This window comes from Trachurus japonicus, chromosome 7, assembly GCF_045865225.1.
Source record: "Trachurus japonicus isolate A0001 chromosome 7, Traja_1.0".
Classification (NCBI taxonomy): Eukaryota; Metazoa; Chordata; class Actinopteri; order Carangiformes; family Carangidae; genus Trachurus; species Trachurus japonicus.
The window spans coordinates 4651594-4672345 of NC_140913.1; the positions used below are offsets into that span (position 1 = coordinate 4651594).

Here is a 20752-nt window from a genome sequence, read left to right on the forward strand (position 1 = left end):
AGTTTTCACTAAGAGCATGACACAAACCACACCTGCAGGTACACATCATGGAGCTGCAGTTTCAATCAATCAGGCCAATTTAAAAAAACTCCAAATTGAACTGCTTTTGTTGAGTACTTTTGCTTTGTTTGTGAAGAAGATCCTCTTGAATTTAGATATCAGTATCAATTAATTTAAGACTCCACACCTGCAGGTATACAGCATGGAGTTGCAGTTTCAAACAATCAGGCCAATTTGAAAAACTCCACTGCTTTTGTTGAGTACTTTTTTCTTTCCTTATTTCCAGTTCCCAGCACTTCTGCACCAACAGCAACACAGAGTTTAATCTCCAGTTCAGGAGGCTCCACATCTTCATCTGTTCCCCCTAAAACCACCAACCAGCCTACAACTGCAGGTTAAATGCTGTTGTTGAGTTACATATTCACTCCAGAATGAACGACTTGAGTCCTTACTCCAAACTTTACTGCTTTTTGGGCACCTACTCTTTACCTTTTGGAAATTAATTTTACACTGGGGGCCCTAGTTCACTGGCGCAGCGCAGGTGGCGCAAGGTAACGCAGCTGGTCTAATGCAAGTTTCGACCAGCGCAGCCTAGTGCAAAGTCAGATTGGCAGATTGGTAGATCGCGCTGCGCTGAGATAGGTGTGGCGTCACAGATTCAGCTTGGTGCAGTGGAAGTTTTGTGCGAAAATGTCCCGCCGAGGTTGCGCTGAAAGCTCGCCACCTCCAACCAGGTCTACTCTCAGCGCAGGGCGGAGCGCAGCAGGTGCAGTGGAAGTTTGGCTGACTGACCTGCAGTGCACACACGTCACCAAGACCTCACAGGCAGCTTTCCACAGTTCCAGGCACATTTCAATGCAATAAATATCCACAATAACCACTATTTAATGCAACTAACGGAATCAACACGTGAATTTATATCTATATAGATTGTCCCGTCACATCTGACGTCAGATCAAAGCAGAGATCAAAGGCTGTCGGTGCGTAATGGAAACTCCACCTGAATTAACACAGCAGGGACGAACTGGCACTGAAAAGCAGCTGTGGATGTCCCAAGCAGGACTGAGGGTGGATGACTGCATGTCGCTGCCGTGTTGAGATACCACTCTGCCCTTGTGATGATCCCCTTTATTTATTTATTTACTTATTAATTCATTAGCGCGAGCGACCGCATCACGCAGCCGTAATGAAAAACAAAACACAAATCATCATCTCTCTTAGTCCACCACAACAGCCTCGGTATCAGATAGTCAGTATATAGCCTACTACAGTATACTCAGCATCTCTCATCACATAGAAAAAAGAAAAAAAGAGACGGACAGAGAGAGAGAGAGAGAGAGAGAGAGGAGGAGGAGAGAGAGAGAGAGCGTCCTTTACGCTGATTTCATGGTGTTTGTTTATGTTGTGATTAGTGTAGCCTACACCTCTCATCTTGCTTACACAGGGTTTGAATAAATAAATAATAAAAGTTTCTTTATTAGTTTATTAGTTGTTGTTTCTTACATTGGGCAGGGGTTCTCAGTGTATCAGATCAAACCTGGTTAAGTATATTAGTAAACTCATTATTGGTCACTCTGAGCTCGGACCTCCGGACCAAAACAGCTGTTTCCTCCTGGGAGAGGTTCGGCCTCTGGCGTCGCTGTCTCCTCCGTCCATGTCCAAGTATAAAATGACAAACTTGCAGTGCGCATCGCCCGCGGAGCAGTTAAACGTGAGGAGAGGAGCTCATTTGATTGGTGAAGATCCGAATCGGCTGTGTTAATCCCACTTCTCCTCCTCCTGTCTCCCTCCTGCCCTCTCTCCTCCCTCTTTGCCGTTTGCGCCGGTGGGAGGGACGAGGGGAGGGCTTGCGCTGGTCTAAGTCTGACTGCGTGGCCCACCAAACTTGCGAAATGGACCTAGACACGCCTCGTCCGCGTGGCGAAGCTGCGCTGAGGTTAGACTTCACCCGGTCTAAGAAACTAGGGCCCATAGAGTTGAAGAATCTAGATTTACTTAAGCTCAGATTCAAATACAACTCTCCAACCTTTTGCAACATCTGTCCCATCAGCATCCACACCCAACAACCCAACAATAACAACCCAGAGTTTGATCTCCAGTTCAGAAGACTCCACACCTTCACCAGTTTTCACTAAGATCATGAGACAAACCACACCTGCAGGTACACATCATGGAGCTGCAGTTTCAATCAATCAGGCCAATTTAAAAATCTCCAAATTGAACTTTTGTTGAGTGCTCTTGCTTTTTTTGTGAAGAGGAGCCTCTTGAATTTAGATTGATATCAGATTGATATCAGTAGGCCTATTAATTAATTTTGTGTTTTCCTCATTTCCAGTTCCCAGCACTTCTGCACCAACAACAACACAGAGTTTAATCTCCAGTTCAGGAGGCTCCACATCTTCATCTGTTCCCCCTAAAACCACCAACCAGCCTACAACTGCAGGTTAAAGCAGATATCAGTGGCACGGCCGTTTCGGCTAATGCTGTGTTCAAGGCAGGCTTTTGAAACCGTAAGTTACAGCTTCAAGTCACAACTACGACTTGGTAGCGTTCCAGGTAACCCGTAGCTCGTGTTTTTACCGTCCTGTTGTCTGTGAAAGTTCCCTATAACGGCCACTCGTAACTTCCGACCCGTGAACTCCTACCAGATCGAACTGGTATGACTTCACAGGAAGGAAAAACACAAAGTACGAGTTTCCTTGAACGCACCATGAGTTAGCAGCCCCCGCCCTTGTCAGGCATCAATTGGTCCTCGTACTACGTCACCACATTCACGCGCATCCCTTGGCTGCACACACAGCCCTTCATGCCGTTCTCTCCCCTCATTGGATAACACTTGTATCCCACAAGGAAAATTTTCTCCTCGGGTTACAGCAGAGCAGAGTGACGGAGAGACTCGTGTTTAGGCTGAAATACTTCATGTAAGTGATTGCTGACGGAAAATAGGACTATTTAGGACTTATATTAACAAAAACATTCCACTGATATCTGCTTTAAATGCTGTTGTTGAGTTACATTTTCACTCCAGAGTGAAAGACTTGAGTCCTTACTCCAAACTTTACTGCTTTTTGGGCACCTACGCTTTACATTTTGGAAATGATTTTTACACATAGAGTTGAAGAATCTAGATTTACATCAGCTCCGATTCAAACACAACTCTCCAACCTTTTGCAACATCTGTCCCATCAGCATCCACACCCAACAACCCAACAACAACCACCCAGAGTTTAATCTCCAGTTCAGAAGACTCCACACCTTCACCAGTTTTCACTAAGAGCATGAGACAAACCACACCTGCAGGTACACATCATGGAGCTGCAGTTTCAAACAATCAGGCCAATTTAAAAAAACTCCAAATTGAACTGCTTTTGTTGAGTACTTTTGCTTTGTTTGTGAAGAAGATCCTCTTGAATTTAGATATCAGTATCAATTAATTTAAGACTTCACACCTGCAGGTATACAGCATGGAGTTGCAGTTTCAAACAATCAGGCCAATTTGAAAAACTCCACTGCTTTTGTTGAGTACTTTTTTCTTTCCTCATTTCCAGTTCCCAGCACTTCTGCACCAACAACAACACAGAGTTTAATCTCCAGTTCAGGAGGCTCCACATCTTCATCTGTTCCCCCTAAAACCACCAACCAGCCTACAACTGCAGGTTACATGCTTTTGTTGAGTACTTTTGCTTTGTTTGTGAAGAAGAACCTCTTGAATTTAGATATTATATCAGGTTGATATCAGTATTAAGTTTTCCTTGTTTATGTTTTCCTCATTTACAGCTCCAACCTCTTCTGCACCACCAACAACAACACAGAGAACCAGCTCCACATCTTCACCAGTTTTCCCTAAAACCAACCAGCCTCAAGCTACAGGTAGCCTTCAGTTGTAGGTTCAGTCAGGCCAAGATGAGAAGCTCCAGCTCAGGAAGCTCCACAACCTCAACAGCTTTTTAGCAACATAGTCAGGGGGCAAACCCTAAGATTGCAAACTATGCTCACGCTTCTGGGTAAAGTTTGGCAACCTTATTTTTTTGTTAGAAGGAACCCCTAGGAGGAATAATAGGGGTGTTGTCATCTTGGATTTTTTTGCTGGTGACCACTGGAGGCGCTATAACATTCAAATACTCAATTCATGCATATGGTCACAATAATGGCCAAAATGTTCAGTTTATATGCATAATTTTCAATGTTCAAGATTTTATATTTAGGGAAATGGATAAAACACCAATTGAAAAAGCAATTTTTAATTGTATTGCTATATTTTGGCCAATATTGGTAAAAAAAAATATGACTTTTTTTAATAGGCGTTTTTGACATACACATAATAAGCATCTTTTTTTTGCAATTATAATATTCAAGATTCTAGTAATGGGATGTTATTCAAATTTAAAGCAGAAGTAAGTGATATATTTGTGTTAATATAAGTCTTAAATAGTTATATCTTCCGACAGCAATCACTTCTATAGAGTGTTTGGTCTGAAACACGGGTCTGTCAGTCACTCTGCTCTGCTCTGAGCCCAGGAGAAAACATTTATCGTATCCTACAGTTTTTATCCAATGAGGAGAGAGAACGGCATGCAGGGCTGTGTGTGCAGCCAAGGGACGCCGTGAATGTGGCAACGTACTGTAGGGACGAGGACTGTTATGGTGCGTTCAAGGAAACTCGTATTTTTCCGACCGTGAAGTGGTACCAGTTCGATCTGGTACGAGTTCACGGGTCAGAAGTTACGAGTGGCCGTTATAGTGACTTTCACCGGTAAAACAGGTCGGAAAAACACGAGTGGGTTGCCTGGAACGCTACAAAGTCGTAAGTTGTGACTTGAAGCTGTAATTTACGATTTCAAAAGCCTGCCTGGAACGCAGCATTAGCGAAAACGACCGGACCACTTACTTCTGCTTTAAGATGAGGGTCTTCCAAAATTTTGCAGCAGCCCCCCCTTCTGGAGCTAGAGCTCTGCACCATGCTTTTGCCATCAGTTTCACTTTCTGTGCTTGATTGAACATACAGTATCTCACAAAAGTGAGTACACCTCTGACATTTTTTTTAAATATTCTATTATATATTTTCATGGGACAACACTGAAGATATGACACTTTGATACAATGTAAAGTAGTCAGTGTCCAGCTTGTATAACTGTAAATTTGCTGTCTCCACAAAATAACTCAACACACAGCCATTAATGTCTGAAGCGCTGGCAACAAAAGTGAGAACACCCCTAAGTGAAAATGTCCAAATTGTGCCCAAAGTGTCATTTTTTTGTGTGGCTACCATTTTTTTCCAGCACTGCCTCAACTGTCTTGGACATGGAGTTCACTAGAGCTTCACCGGTTGCCACTGGAAACCTCTTCCACTCCTCCATGATGACATCACGGAGCTGGTGGAGGTTAGACACCTTGCGCTCCTCCACCTTCCACTTGAGGATGTCCCACAGATGTTCAATAGCGTTTAGGTCTGGAGACATGTTGGACAGTCCATCACCTTTACCCTCAGTGTCTTTAGCAAGGCAGTGGTCGTCTTGGAGATGTGTTTGGGGTCGTTATCATGTTGGACTACTGCCCTGGGCCCAGTTTCTGAAGGGAGGGGGTCTGCTCTGCTTCAGTGTGTCACAGTAGGGTTAGAGGACAGGCAGACCCCCCCACCCTGTCATCCTCTGTAGCATTGCTGCAGAGGTTGAAGGGGTGGGTGGTCTGCTTGTCAGTGCTCAGACCATACGCTGCAACCTCCACCAGCTCCGTGATGTCATCATGGAGGAGTGGAAGAGGTTTCCAGGAGGCAATTTTTTTTCCCCCAGCATGGCCACGCCAAGACTCGCCTTACTAGGCCTCTGATTGGCTTATCACGATGCCCTCTACTCTGCCGGTTGGGTTTAGGCATGCAGAAGGGAGTGGTTAAGGTTAGGGTAAGATGCTGGTAGGCTAGCCTTGCAGAGGTCAGCCAATCAGAGGCGGAGTAAGGCGGGTCTTGGCGTGGCTATGCTGGTAGTCTGGGGCCGTTGACTCGCTGTTTTGGGAAGGAAACGGATCCAGGGCGAGAGAGACAGACCTTTCCTTCAAAATAAAAGCACCAAGCTAATAAAATGCGGTAAAACTCTTTAATTTAAGGAATATAATTTACAAGAAAGTCCCCGAGCCATTAAGTTAACATTCCGCTTTTATTGTATTGCAAGTTAATGTTTATTTTTAAGTTTTATGTTGGTGAACACTTTTATTTTGGTGAATTTGGTGATTTCGGTATCTGCTACAGACAGGAACCAGAATGCAGACTTATTCAGAGGTAACGGACACCAGGCTCTTCGCTTGTCTGAAGAAGAGCCTGGTGATGCGAGGCTACTATGCTGGGAAAAAAAATATCGCTTCCAGGAGCAACCTGTGAAGCTCTAGTGAAGCATGATGCAGAGTTCTAGCTCCAGAAGGGGGGGCTGCTGCAAAATTTTGGAAGACCCTCATCTTAAATTAGAATAACATCCCATTACTAGAATCTTGAATATTATAATTGCAAAAAAAAGATGCTTATTATGTGTATGTCAAAAACGCCTATAAAAAAAGTCCAATATTGGCCAAAATATAGCAATACAATTAAAAATTGCTTTTTCAATTGGTGTTTTATCCATTTCCCTAAATATAAAATCTTGAACATTGAAAATTATGCATATAAACTGAACATTTTGGCCATTATTGTGACCATATACATGAATTGAGTATTTGAATGTATAGCGCCTCCAGTGGTCACCAGCAAAAAAATCCAAGGTGACAACACCCCTATTATTAGGGTCCGGGCAGCTAAGCTGCCGGGACACTATTGTATTCCTAGGAATTCTTCTTCTTCTTCTTCTTCTTCCAAGGAAGTCATACTTCCCATGGGCGAAAACTCACCAAACTTTGCACAAAGGTTCAGTCCCATGCCAGATTCACTCAACTCCAAGGACATGTGCCCCCCCCTCCTAGGGGGGGCACAATAAGCGTTTAAATTTAAAAACTTTAAAAATTCCTACCAAACCAACGGTAGATGCTACAGTGTTGAAACTTCACCACAATGTAGCCCCAATACTGCTGAAACTTTTGTCCACTTAAACTTATTACAAATTATGAAGTCCATCACTCTGTTTTTTTCAATAACTGTAAAACTTTTAAAATGTATCTCCTCCCACAATTATTGCTCAATTGACACCAAACCTGCTACAGAGCATCTCCAGACCGTCCTCCACAAAACTTGTTTCTCGGATTTTTGATTAAGCAAAAATTGAGCCTACAGTGCATGAAAACGTTTGACTGTAAACAGTACTGTAAACATATACCACCAAATTCTTGATAAATACATTTTCAAATTTCTTGAAAAAAAATGAGAATATTCTGGAGTCATGGTTGATGAAGTTTAGCAAATATCAGAATTTTAATTCAAAAACTGAATTTTCTAGAACATTTTGAATTCTGCTCTCATGGGAACAACTGCAGTCAATGTGAGTGTGGAATTTTTAAACATCAGATTTTCTCTTATGAAGCAAAACACTTATCATTAAAAACAAATCACCAACATTTCCATGCTGTCAAGATGCAATTTATGTATTATCAGATTTTTGTTTAGATGACTGAATTTCTGACTTTTGACCATTTCATCACAACAGCTGCCCGGGCACTGACTCACCTGAGTGGATAAATGAAGCTACACAGCAGGTCTCACTACAAGCTAATTAGCTCAGCGAGTTAGGAGCTGGTTCTTGGTGTCAGAGATTGTGAGTTCGAGACCCAGCAAGGGTGATGATGACGATGACAGATCAAAATGTCACATGTCCTCAAGCTGTTTTGCTGTCTAAATGCAATTTATGTATTAACAGATTTTTGTTTAGATAATAGAATTTCTGACTTTTTGACCATTTCTGAAATCTGCCTTTACAACAGCTGCCCGGGCACTGACTCACCTGAGTGGATAAATGAAGCTACACAGCAGGTCTCACCACCAGCCAATTAGCTCAGCGAGTTAGGAGCTGGTTCTTGGTGTCAGAGGTTGTGAGTTCGAGACCCAGCGAGGGTGATGATGATGATGATGACAGATCAAAATGTCAGTTGTCCTCAACATGAAACACAAGACAGTTGTCCTAATGGTGGCAAGCCTCAGCAAGCCTCTAAATTTAAAAATCCAAATAGCTTGGACTGGACCATGTGCGAAGGCTCTTAACATCTTAAGAGTCACAGTAGATGTTCTACAAATACATATCATTATTTTACCTCAAAAACAGATTTTTCTTTTTACTGTGGTTTCAAATCTGCCTTCACGACAGTGAATGGCTTACTCAATTTGTGAAGCCACTGTTAAACTGCCTCTTGTCAATTAGCTCAGTGCGATAGACAACGGTCTTTGGTTCCCGAGGTTGTGGGTTCAATCCTCAAATGATGCAAATTGGACATTATAAGGTCAACTGTCCTGTCTTCCTATTCTCCTGTTTGTTGCTCAGAATTGCCTAAATATGCCCAAAAGTAGCCAGGACCCGACCCATCGCTGCGCAGCAGCTATAATTCCTCCTAGGGGTTCCTTCTAAGAAAAAATAAGGTTGCCAAACTTTACCCAGACATGTGAGCAAAAGTCTTAACGGAGGCTCTTTTCTGAATTCGCCCCTTGACTAACAAGTTTGCAGTGCATTGTATATCAACCTGTAAATGACGAACAATATTTCCTTACAACAGAATTGTTTCATATACAGTATAATTAGTTCCTTACAATATGTTTCAGCTTTTTAAATTCCTTTGTGACTTTTTATTCTCCCCCTCTGTCTCTGTCACTCTCAGGTTTACTCCACCCCACCTCCGTTCCTTCCAAAGTCTTGCCTGTGGCTGTAGGTGTGCCTGTATTTGGTGGGCTACTGTTGAGTGGTTTTGGGCTGTTCACCTACATGCGGAAGATAAAAAAGAATAGAAGCGTCATACCTCCAACAGTATAACCGTTGCTTTACATACATAAACCTAGGTTGGTATTATTTACTGTACCTTGTAGCTAATTAATATCAATGCAAGACAGTGAGTTACTATAAACATTTGCTATACAGTATGTGTTCACTGATTATGCAACTAATAAAGACATGTTAAGGGACAATGAGTCAGCTTTTTGTGAACTTGTGACTGGTACCATGTTTCTTGGTTAACCTTCTTTATTCAATGGTAGATCTCCTCTGAATATAAGGTCTCATGGAGTTGGGGGTTTGAAATGTAATTTAAAAAAGCAGGTAATTCCTGCTGGAGGTAAGAAGCTACTTCATACAGCGCTTTCAGACCCAGACTCAATTGCTTCATTAAAGTTACTTTTTTCTAAAGCCTCAAGCTTCTGACAAGTGTTCGGACACCAAATAATTTCCACATTACATCACGCTACATTTCTGTTTTCAAGGTTGTTGCAAATGTAAATTGTCTGTGGTACCGGAGTAAAGAACTTATTATCATTTTGATCAAGGTTAATTTATTGTCAAACACATGGTTTCACAAATTGATAAAGATCAAAATAATCACAGTAGAAAAACAAGTTTTAAAAAAAATCTAGTAGGCTAAAACAAATAAATAAAAAAGGCGAGCATAAAGTCCACAGCAGCAGCAGCAGCAGCAGTAAGGGGTGAGTTTGTCAATCTCACAGCATATGGACATGCAACACATGCAACCCTGATGAGCTACAACAGTCGCAAAAAGGCTCCAGGTTCTCAAGTCTGAGAAACCATATGGTTTGTTCAACCCACTGATATTATTGTCTCCTTAAACATGTCCCAGTAACATACAGTACCAGGCCTTTGGTTGTACTAATGGTTGTTGAGGATTTGAAGTAGGCTAATTGCTTTTTCCAGTGAAGCTCATACTTAGCTACATTACATGTGTATTTAGATAAGTGATGTACAACCTTGCTTCCTTTCTATCACATGATACTTTTGGTGGTGGTTCGAATTGTGGTACATAATGTAAGAGCTCAGACAGAAATGAGAGGCTATTTAATAGTTTTAGGCTTATACTGCTGATGATTCCCTGAGGAAAATGAGTACTCTTTAATAGATTTTATTTGAGCATAATGGTGCAACATCATTATAGATAGGCTATTTCAAGTGCAGATGTTATGCAGCAGCAGTAGTTACCAAAACCTACACTGAGACTTTGCAAGTACACAAAAAAATGTATTTGCCTGTTTTACATTGTGTTCAAGAGATGTTGCTCTGTTTAAATGAAGCAATAAGGAATTCATTATTTCTCAAACCACGGCTCAGTTCATGATGAAGTTTTATCTCACCATCACTAAAAGTACTCAGGAAAACTTGCGCAACATTATACAATATTTCTCTCATGGTTACACCCCGATCGATGCTAAGTAAACAATGTGATCACTGCGGCTTGAGACTTGCCAATTTTGATGCATTGGCCCCTGTCATAATCTGTACGGCCACTAGGTGTCGCCAAACATTTGACAAATGTTAAATGTCTATTTTTTGCTTGGTATTTGCTGAGTATGTAGCTACATGTAGGTGTGTGTATATGTGTGTAGATGGCATGTATGCTTGTTTGTTTATGTAAAGGTACTGTATATACATTAACTTCAAACTTCAACTTCAAACAACTTTATTAATCCCACCAGGGGCAATTGATTTCAGCAGCTTGCACAGTCCAAAAAAAACACAGTACACACAATAAGATAAGGTAAATAAATAGAATAGGATGCCATGGGTACAGTGTTGTCAAAGATCAATTGAATGAGTGAATAAATACATACGTTGCACATGTTTGACCAATAAAATGTGCATGGTAAGAGGAATAAAATCATTATAAATAATTTAAGAGGCGAATAGCAGAGGGGATAAAAGATTTTAAAAAAGGGTTTGTCTTGCAGACAGGTGAAACATAGCGACGACCTGAGGGCAACAGAGAGAAGTCACTTGACAGCACGTGACCAGGAGAAGACAAAATATTATTTACTTTCCTCAAAGTTTGTTGGTCACAAAACCTGTTCAGGTCCCTGAGTTTCATGTACATGTAGGTGTAAAGGTTAGGGCCTCTATCAGCTTGTAGCTTCAGCCCTGCTTTTAGAGGGATGTGTAGGCCTAACTGCTTTGTTTTTTTGTGTGTGTGGTTCTATTTATTTATTTATTTTTGCTGATCGAAATAAACTCAAACTCAAACTCAAACAATCATCTGTAATCGTTGGTCATAATAATATGCTGCAGATCGCCCGAAGTAGCTCCCCCTGGCTGCGGCCTAGTGTATCACCGCCAGAGGCCGCTGTTTGTCTGTCCAGGGCGAGAGATAAGGGAGTATAGTATTATAGTCTTATTATATATAGGTACTAGGTTAGGTATGAAACAACAGACGCATCCTGAGCGCCTGTATGAGGCGTCATGAAGTAGGCTACGAGTTCTATAGTCAAATTAAAAGTGTAAATGAGCGTTGACGGGGAAAGTGTCTGAGATCCGCCTCTTGGCTCTGGAGGCAAAGTCCAGATCCGCCCCGGCCCCCGGCCCCCCCCGGCCCCTGTACGTGGCAGGCAGCCGTCAAACAGCTCAGCTCGTCTACCCGCCCCCACACTCAGTCAGACAGGACCCTAACGCCGTGTGAAGAGGTCTGTGGTCCGGGTCCGGGTCGTCTGCTCCTGCCATGCGGGGAGAGGATGGGGGACGAGCCAAGAGTTTCTCCGCTGAAGAACTTCGTGGCCGGGGGGGCCGGGGGGGCCTGTCTGCTGCTGGCCGGACACCCGCTGGACACCATCAAGGTGACTGACGGCTGGACAGAAAGCCTTTACATCGTCTAGAATGTTTCAGTCTAACTAACTGTTGTAGGGTGTCATTATAATGGATCTAGTTTATGGTCCCAGTCCCATGCTCTGTCTCTTGTAGTTCTTGTAGATTTCACTCTGACTTAGCTTGGTTCACATGGAAAAAGTCAGTGATCAGATGAAGGTGTAAAGGGGATTATTGATAAATCAGCTTACAATGTCACCAAGGCCTGTGGCTGCTCTAAGACAGACGGTGAATTAGGCTTTGAGTTGTGTGTGTCATGTCATACTATTTCTTAATTTACGTTTTATTTATAATCAGATAGGCCTATGAGTTTTGATTTGATTTAATTGCACCCTATCAACCATTGTCTTAATTAATAAATAGACGTAAATGATTCAGTTTTGTCCAAGCAGAAAGATATAGCCTACAGTTTACACATAACAGGCCTATAGCATATAAAATAGAGAAATGTAAAATCTTACACTAAGTTAGGGAAGTTCCCCTTATAAAGTTACTTGAATGACTTATTATCCATCAGTTGCAGTTTTCTCATTAAATCTTTTTATTTGAGAAGATGGAACCAGAGACAGTTTGCTGACTTTCATAATGTATCTGCCAAAAAAGTGCATTTTCAATCAAATACACATTTCAGCTCAATAAAAGAGACTGTCTGTCAGCTGGAGGCTTCAGGTTCATCTGTCCTGCTGAGGTGTCTCTGAGCAGGACTCAGTGCAGAGATCAGTTCTTACCAAACTAACTGGACTTGGTATTTTAATGCAGGTGGAGGACAGACAGGTGAGAGCAAAAGTTTTAAGGGGGATGGGGGTTTATTGCTACAACTTTCTATTCATAGCTAAACTTCCCACCTCTTTTACTCGAACACTGACTGTTGTCTGGCTCTTGCAAGAGGCCAACACTGACACGCTGACACTGACATCCCAAGAGTAAAGGTTCCCTCTGGTTCCAGCACATGCTGGTCTGTCTGTTTACTACTATCACATTTTGTAAAGACGTTTATGCAAAAGATGAAGCCTATGACTATGAGCCTGTTGAGCTTGATTGGCACAACGCTTTTCTCTGTGACATTCTAACTAATGACATTCAGCCTCAGCTACTTTGTGTTAATTGTTACATGTTGTATAGCATGCTATTCCTAGATGCAAAATATCTAAATGAATAAGTGCTCAGTGAAAACTTATGCCAAAATAATTAAAAAATATATGTTTTTATTCATCTTTATACAAGCCTTAAAAGCTGTCAGTGTGGCTAAGTAGTTGATGCTGCCCCATACACTACACAGAAATACATCTAAATATGCCCTCTGATAGCTGTTCATATAAAACATGTTGGTTTGATTGTATGAATACATATCTGCATGTATATTTAAATCACTGAAAATATGTATTTCTTTTAATCTATTTCATTTTTCTGCAAATGACTCACTTGTAAATTAGATCTTTATCACAATGACACTCTCTGATTAACAGTACACATACACACATATTAATATATCCGGTGGTGCATTTTACAGTAGCCATTTGTTAAGCTGTTAATTGTGCACTCTGTGTTTGAGTAATTTAACTAAATGCCAGAATGTGGGTAAGTCATACTGGATTCCTACAGTAGCTGTCAGACACACACAGCACACATTACCCGCCACTGTTTATCAGTGATCTGACATTGATGGGTGTTTCCCTTATCATGTACTGCTCTTTTAACAATCCTCCCTTCCAAAATGCATGGTCAGAGGTGTGTGTGTGTGTGTGTGTGTGTGTGTGTGTGTGTGTGTGTGTGTGTGTGTGTGTGTGTGTGTGTGTGTGTGTGTGTACATGCATGCATCTGTCTATGCATGTGTAAGCCTATTGCAGCTTTTCAATTACACTTTGTTGTGCAGGTGAGACTTCAGACGCAGCCCAAAGCCTCCTGCACCCAGTATGTCCTCTACACAGGAACATATGACTGCTTCCGCAAGACCGTGTCCAAAGAGGTCAATAAACAAACACACAGACACACACACACAGTTACAGAGGTCATTTCCACATTCACACCACTGACTCTTAAACTCCAATAAAGTTAATTGTCCAGTTGTTGCCATTAAAGCAGAAGTAAGTGATATATTTGTGTTAATATAAGTCTTAAATAGTTCTATCTTCCGACAGCAATCACTTCTATAGAGTGTTTGGACTGAAACACGGGTCTGTCAGTCACTCTGCTCTGCTCTGAGCCCAGGAGAAAACATTTATCGTATCCTACAGTTTTTATCCAATGAGGAGAGAGAACGGCATGCAGGGCTGTGTGTGCAGCCAAGGAACGCCGTGAATGTGGCGACGTAGGGACGAGGACTGTTATGGTGCGTTCAAGGAAACTCGTGTTTTTCCGACCGTGAAGTGGTACCAGTTCGATCTGGTACGAGTTCACGGGTCAGAAGTTACGAGTGGCCGTTATAGTGACTTTCACCGGTAAAACAGGTCAGAAAAACACGAGTGGGTTGCCTGAAACGCTACAAAGTCGTAAGTTGTGACTTGAAGCTGTAATTTACGATTTCAAAAGCCTGCCTGGAACGCAGCATTAGCCAAAACGACCGGACCACTCACTTCTGCTTTAAACTGCTGCAGAAAAAAAGTACAAACAGATGAAGAGACAGATATCAGGAGACATTTTTGAAAGTTTACATTTCCTTCATCCAAACCAGTCCAACATGTTTCACACATCACTCACCAAAATAAGTTTTTTATTGACATACCAAAAGTTTTTTGTTTTTTTTACAATATTTTGATATAGCCTATTATCTTTTTTTCTACCCTTTCCAAACAGGTGTTTTCCATGCGAAAATTAAAAACATCCATAAAAACTGTTGGTTGTGATTGAAAAGTAATTATTGAAAGTTGTAACATGGATACAAGTAATTGTAACAGTTTCTGTGTGTGTGTTTGTGTGGTCACAGGGTATCCTTGGCCTCTATAAAGGCATGGCTGCTCCCTTGGCGGGCGTGGCCCCTATGATGGCCATCAGTTTCTTTGGTTTTGGTCTGGGGAAGCAGCTGCAGCAGACAGATCCTGACAAACCCCTGACGTTAGTTAACGCACACACACACACACACACACACACACACACACACACACACACACACACACACACACACACACACACACACAAGGTTGTTTGCTTGAGAGTGTCTTTGCAATACCTGGAATATGAGCTCTATATATAGCCATGTCTCTGTTCCCCAACCCCCCCACCACCACCCTCCCACTGCTACCATTCGCTTACTTGCAGCAACACACCCCCTTTACACCCTCTTCCTCATGTTACCCTGCTGCCTCCCACCAATCCTGTTGTTGTTAGCTCCTTTCATTCTGACCCCCATCAGCCTCTCTATATATACCTTATGTACAGTATGTAGCCACCTCACACGTGCTGGAGCCCACGGGTCTATTCTATCTCTGGCTCTTGTCCTGGTGTTTCTCAAAGCCACACTGGATACGAGCAGCAGCACTGCAGCACTTGTCCCTCCTTCCCTCCGCTGGAGACGCTCCACGTCCATGTGTCTTCTCTTATGTCTCACACTTTGAAAGTTATTCACTCGCACGCCAAATTCATCAGCATCACACATATTTTAAAATCAGCCGTGGAATGACCACTACTTGTGGTCCAGATTGAGATACTGTGTGATTGCTGTGAAATGTTGTAAACACTGTACATACATTCAGCCCAGACGATGAATCAATCCCTGTGATCTTGGTGATTTTTCCTCAGTCTAATATCTAATCACCAATGAGACTCATGAGTGAGATATCTCAACAGCCACTGGATGGATTGCCATGACATTCATTACACATTGCACAATAATGGCTGTGATAAAACCCCAGTGGACTTTTCAACTGGCATCTATATCAGGTTACAGGTTATACAGGTTATTTTATTTATTCAGCAGTTTGTTGTGTGGCTTAGTTCCAAGTAATACCAAGTAATACTTGGAACTTGTGGCCTAGTTCCAAGTAAAACCAAGTAGTCCATCACTCACAGTTCCTCTGTGTTAAGTGTTGAATGGCTAATAAATATTAGCATGCCAGTTCACCAACTTAGTGAATATCACACCTGATAAACCTGACAGCTTGAAATAATATGGTCTGGAGATGTGAGTCAGCGTGCTATAGAGTATCATAAAGATTACTGCAGGCACAATGGTGCAAATAGCAAAGCTCCTCTAATCCCTGTTCTTATATAAACAGTGAGTCAAGTGATAGAGAGTTATCACCCGACTCTATCTCATAAACACACTCTTTCCTGTTTTACTCTGTGCAGACACACTCAAATCTTCCTGTCTGGCTGTCTGGCAGGGGTCTTCACCACAGTGATCGTGGCTCCAGGAGAGAGGATCAAGTGTTTACTGCAGGTAAGGTGTTAATGTGGACTTCATCTTTGTGGTTTTTAGGATTATTCAAGACATAAGATTTATTGTATATCTGAGATTGTTTTTTCTTTCTTCACATGGTGTTTATTCACTAATTGAGTCGGGGAACTGTTTGATTCCAATGCATTTAGCAGCTAGAGAGGCATTATCTCCCTGCAGAGTAGGTGGAGACCAAACACAGAGCTAAAAGAGAGGGAATGCTTGACTTAGATTCAGGAGTAGATCTGACATATCAGCTTAAAGGGATAGTTCAACATTTTGGCAAATTGGCCCATTGGCATAATCCCTATAGTCCTAGGAGTAGGTTCGTTACCTTTAATTGTCGATGCAAGCTGTTTTTAGAACGGCGGAGCAGAGCCGTGAGCTGCTCAGAGCTACGCTACGGAGGCTCATGGGATTTCTTGGTTTCCCTCATCAAACTCATCAAATACACAATCCAACAACTCCAAAACGCTCTGGTGGACAAGTTGTGAGCTGCACATTCACCACGCTATGAGATAATAACACAATGTTACCACACAGAGTTGTTTTAGAGGGAAATACATGCAAAATCGCTGATGCACATTCCTGTCTGGGGTAGTTTTTCATCAAGCAGTCTCTGCATTTACCTTGAAAACGGCTCCGTCTCGTAACGTTCCATTATTATCTCATAGTGTGGTGAATGTGCAGCTCACAACTTGTCCACCAGAGCGTTTTGGAGTTGTTGGATTGTGTATTTGATGAGTTTGATGAGGGAAACCAAGAAATCCCATGAGTCTCTGTAGTGTAGCTCTGAACAGCTCATGGCTCTGCTCCGCCGTTCTAATAACAGCTTGCACCGACAATTAAAGGTAACGAACCTACTGCTACGACTATAGGGATTATGGCAATGGGCCAATTTGCCAAAATGTTGAACTATCCCTTTAAAATGTGATTGTAAGTCAGTGTTTCTTCTATTGCAAGTATAATAATTTAAATGTGTGTGTTTTTTCAGGTGCAGGCCAGCAGTGGCAAATCAAAGTATGCAGGTCCACTTGACTGTGCGGTCAGGTTGTATAAGGAGCAGGGCATCCGCAGTGTCTACAAAGGGACTGTGCTCACTCTCATCAGAGGTACACTTATCTGTGGTTTGGTGTGTGTGTGTGTGTGTGTGTGTGTGTGTGTGTGTGTGTGTGTGTGTGTGTGTGTGTGTGTGTGACCTCAAACAGAAGAGGTAAGAACAAAGCAGTTTACAGGTGTGATTGCTGAATCCAAAGGGCAGCATGGATTTACAGCCTCACATGTTTGTTTTCCCCCTCCTCTCTCTATCTGCTAGATGTGCCTTCTAATGGTCTGTATTTCCTGACATACGAATACCTCAAAAACTTCCTGACACCTGAAGGTCAAAGGTGAGTAACCACGGAAAACCTTTATAAAGCTCAAGTACAAAGATCTTTCACCTTGATTTGATGTGCTTCTCCGTGTGTTCATGTGTTTTAGTGTGTCTCAGATCAGCACTCCCAACATCATCCTAGCCGGTGGTGTGGCAGGAATATTAAACTGGACAATTGCTCTTCCTCCAGATGTCCTCAAATCCAACTTTCAGACAGGTTAGAGCCAGAGAAATCTGGATCACGTATTATGTACACTGAAAAAAATAAGTTGGTGACTTTAATTAAAAAGTCAAGTAGATCATTTGTTTAAGTTGTTTAAGTTGAAAAGAACTGTGTTTAGCCACCTCATGCCAGACAGGTAAATTGAATTCAAATTCAAATACTTCATCATAATTGTGTGTATATTAAAACATAATTGAGATGAATTAAGGGTATCCAATATTGCACCATGTCTAATGTAGAAAGTGCACTAGCCAAATGCTGCCAATTCAAACTCAGTTTTTTGTTGAGTTTCTCTGGAGGATGGTTCTTCTTCTTTTTTCTGCTTTAGAGGCGCATTACCACCATCTTTCTGAGGATGGTTAATCCTCACTTTTACTTTTCAGTAAAGGTTACTATTGCCTGATAAGTTTAATTACTTCCCTCATCATAAAGTTCAATCAACTCCCTCCCCCAACCTGTTGGCCACTCTCCCACACTCCCCATATTCAAATCCCGTCTGAAAACCTACCTCTTCTCTCAAGCCTACGACCTCCCCTATGCCCTACCTAACCACCTGACCTCACCCCTTTTCCCTCCATACTCTCCTCCCAATCCCTCCTCATCTACCCCTCCTCCCTTCCCATCAGCCCCCTCTGCTCTTTAATCATACTTTTCACCTCCAACTACTGTTGTACCTGTCTGCTTGTGTTGTCTTCTGTCTGTCCCCCTCGTCTGCCATTACCCTTCTCTTGTCTTTTTGTAAGCGGCTTTGGGTCCCTGAAAAGCTCTATGAAAATCCAATGAATTATTATTATTATTTTATTTTATTTATTTGTTTATTTAACAGGGTCAGTGCACGGCTCTCAGCCATACCAGAATTAGCTACTAGCTAAATTTCATCTGCGGTCCCTGGGCAGGAACAAATAACATGAATCTAACACAGACAAGCACATACAAATACAAAAACATCATCACACAAGCAGCCTTTCAAACAACAACAATAACAAAGTACACACAATACAACACAACACAACAGCAAGAATAAAATGCAATGTAAGACACAACAAAACAATGTTAAGATACAACACTAAAAAGATTGCAAGATAGTGAGCTAATGTTTGAATTTATAGTTGGTGGGTGCATGATTGAGTAGATTTTTTTTTTTTTTTTTAAGTATATTTTTCGGCTTTTTGCCTTTATTTGATAGTGATGACAGTAGAGATAGACAGGAAATGGGGAGGCAGAGAGAGGGGGAATGACACGCAGGAAAGGTCTGCCCGACGCGGGATTCGAACCGGGGACGCCTGCGGCGAGGACTGTAGCCTCTACATGGGGCGGCCGCTCCACCCACTGCGCCACGCACCGCCCCAATGATTGAGTAGATTTAAGCCATAAACCAGTAATGTACTAATGTCTCTGATCTCGTTTGGTTCTGAGTTCCAGTAATTAGTGGCTCTGACAGAGAAGGCTGATCTGCCAAACTCAGTACATCTGTGCTGTGCTGCACCGTGACCTCTGCTGCTCGTTGTATTAACTAGGTGTAAGCCAGGATGGTCAACAAATGAAGCAGACATCAGTTATTTGAATAAGGTTCAAAATAACATTTTACAGTGTAGGGAGGATTTTGTTTTGGCAGATGCCTTCATTATCTTAGGAGCCGGTATAGACTCATTCACTTTCTAGCCAGTCTAGGTCTTGGCCTTACATTGTTATAATTTGGCACCACACAAATGAAACTAAACAGCAATGAATGAATCAATCATATGATATCATTCTATATTCTGTGTGTGTTTGACGGCTGTGTGTTTGTGTAGCTGCAGATGGGAAGTACAGAGGTCTGGTGGACGTTCTGAGAACGCTGCTTCGAGAAGAAGGACCTAGAGCCCTCTATAAAGGATTTAACGCTGTCTTTCTAAGAGCCTTTCCTGCCAACGCCGTAAGACTCATATTATACTTGTACTCTATTCTTGTATTTCTACACCCCAACACCATCTTTTTTTTTCTTAACTGTACCTTGTTCCTGACTCGTTCCTCTTCCTGTCTCAGGCCTGTTTTCTGGGGTTTGAGGTGGCACTAAAGGGATTAAACATGCTCGCACCCAGCTGGTGAGATAAGCCAGTTTGTGTGGAAGCGGCCACCAGTCTGGACCAGCCTCTCTTCCTGAGACAAAGCTCTCCTCTGAGTTGTGTCTGTTTGTTTGAACATTTCAGAATGGTGAAATGTAAGGAATCTTTGTATTCTTAAATGTATTTTTACATTTAATTTTACAAATTAATTACTTTAATTGTAACCCATCGCAACTCACTTTTTGTGAGCAGTTTTATGATAATGAATATGCACATTTATTAATGTATGATTTTGAGATATAGTGTATTTGTTCATATTTTTGGCAAAATCTTTTCTTATTTTAAGAAAGATAACTATTTATGATATTTGTAAAATGTCAGATAGTCGATTTAACCTCTTAAGTTTAAGATGGATTTGAATATATTTTTGATCTAAGCACTGACAAAAGTCACTGTGAATAAATCTGGGGGTGAGTGGGGTTGTTTGGCCTGTGTTCAGGCATGGGGGGGAGTTTTATAAAGCTTTGTGAATTAAGTGTTTGAATAAAGAGTTTTGAATTTGCACTATAAATTGTGTGTTCACTGTTAACAAATCATTGAGTCCTCTTGTGGGAGTAATATTATTGAAAGACCAGTACCATAGCACGTGCCAGTGTCCATGATAGTGAAAGTGTTTACTGGCGACAGGCTACAGGACACAGCCACAAACATTACAGTTTTTTACTTTCAGTAAACAAGAGTTTTTAAAACTACGGCCTTTTTTGGCAAAACCAAAAATATACACACAAAGTATGACATTTTTTCCATCACAACTTCACACACACATATAGCAAATCAGTATACACCTGCCATTTGCACACTGATGTGCCAAATATAAGACACTGTCTTGCATTTGTATTTGTAGCATACAGTTTTTTCCAATTCCCACAACCATTTTGCAAACTAGGCTGGCTCCATCGAAATTCTTAACACACAAAACTACACACCCAA

The 20752-nt window shown here is 41.8% G+C and overlaps 2 protein-coding genes across 2 annotated transcripts in view; both read left to right on the forward strand.

Moving 5' to 3' along the window:
- LOC146984041 (uncharacterized) overlaps positions 1-9082 on the forward strand; it is a 30302-nt gene extending 21220 nt beyond the window's left edge. Inside the window, exons 15-21 of the mRNA XM_085783057.1 lie at positions 287-394; positions 2051-2161; positions 2336-2443; positions 3190-3300; positions 3549-3656; positions 3778-3870; positions 8779-9082. Of these exons, the coding sequence (XP_085639183.1) occupies positions 287-394; positions 2051-2161; positions 2336-2443; positions 3190-3300; positions 3549-3656; positions 3778-3870; positions 8779-8930 (791 nt within the window). The 3' untranslated portion in view covers positions 8931-9082. The remainder of the gene's footprint in view (positions 1-286; positions 395-2050; positions 2162-2335; positions 2444-3189; positions 3301-3548; positions 3657-3777; positions 3871-8778) is intronic.
- A 2219-nt stretch (positions 9083-11301) lies between these two features.
- LOC146984042 (mitochondrial carnitine/acylcarnitine carrier protein) lies at positions 11302-20326 on the forward strand. Its single transcript, XM_085780846.1, has 9 exons — positions 11302-11722; positions 13624-13716; positions 14674-14801; positions 16035-16125; positions 17117-17234; positions 17438-17510; positions 17602-17711; positions 19511-19632; positions 19743-20326. Exons 1-9 carry the CDS (start codon positions 11621-11623, stop codon positions 19803-19805), a joined length of 900 nt encoding a protein of 299 aa, XP_085636972.1. The 5' UTR covers positions 11302-11620; the 3' UTR covers positions 19806-20326.
- The last annotated feature ends 426 nt before the right edge of the window (positions 20327-20752 follow it).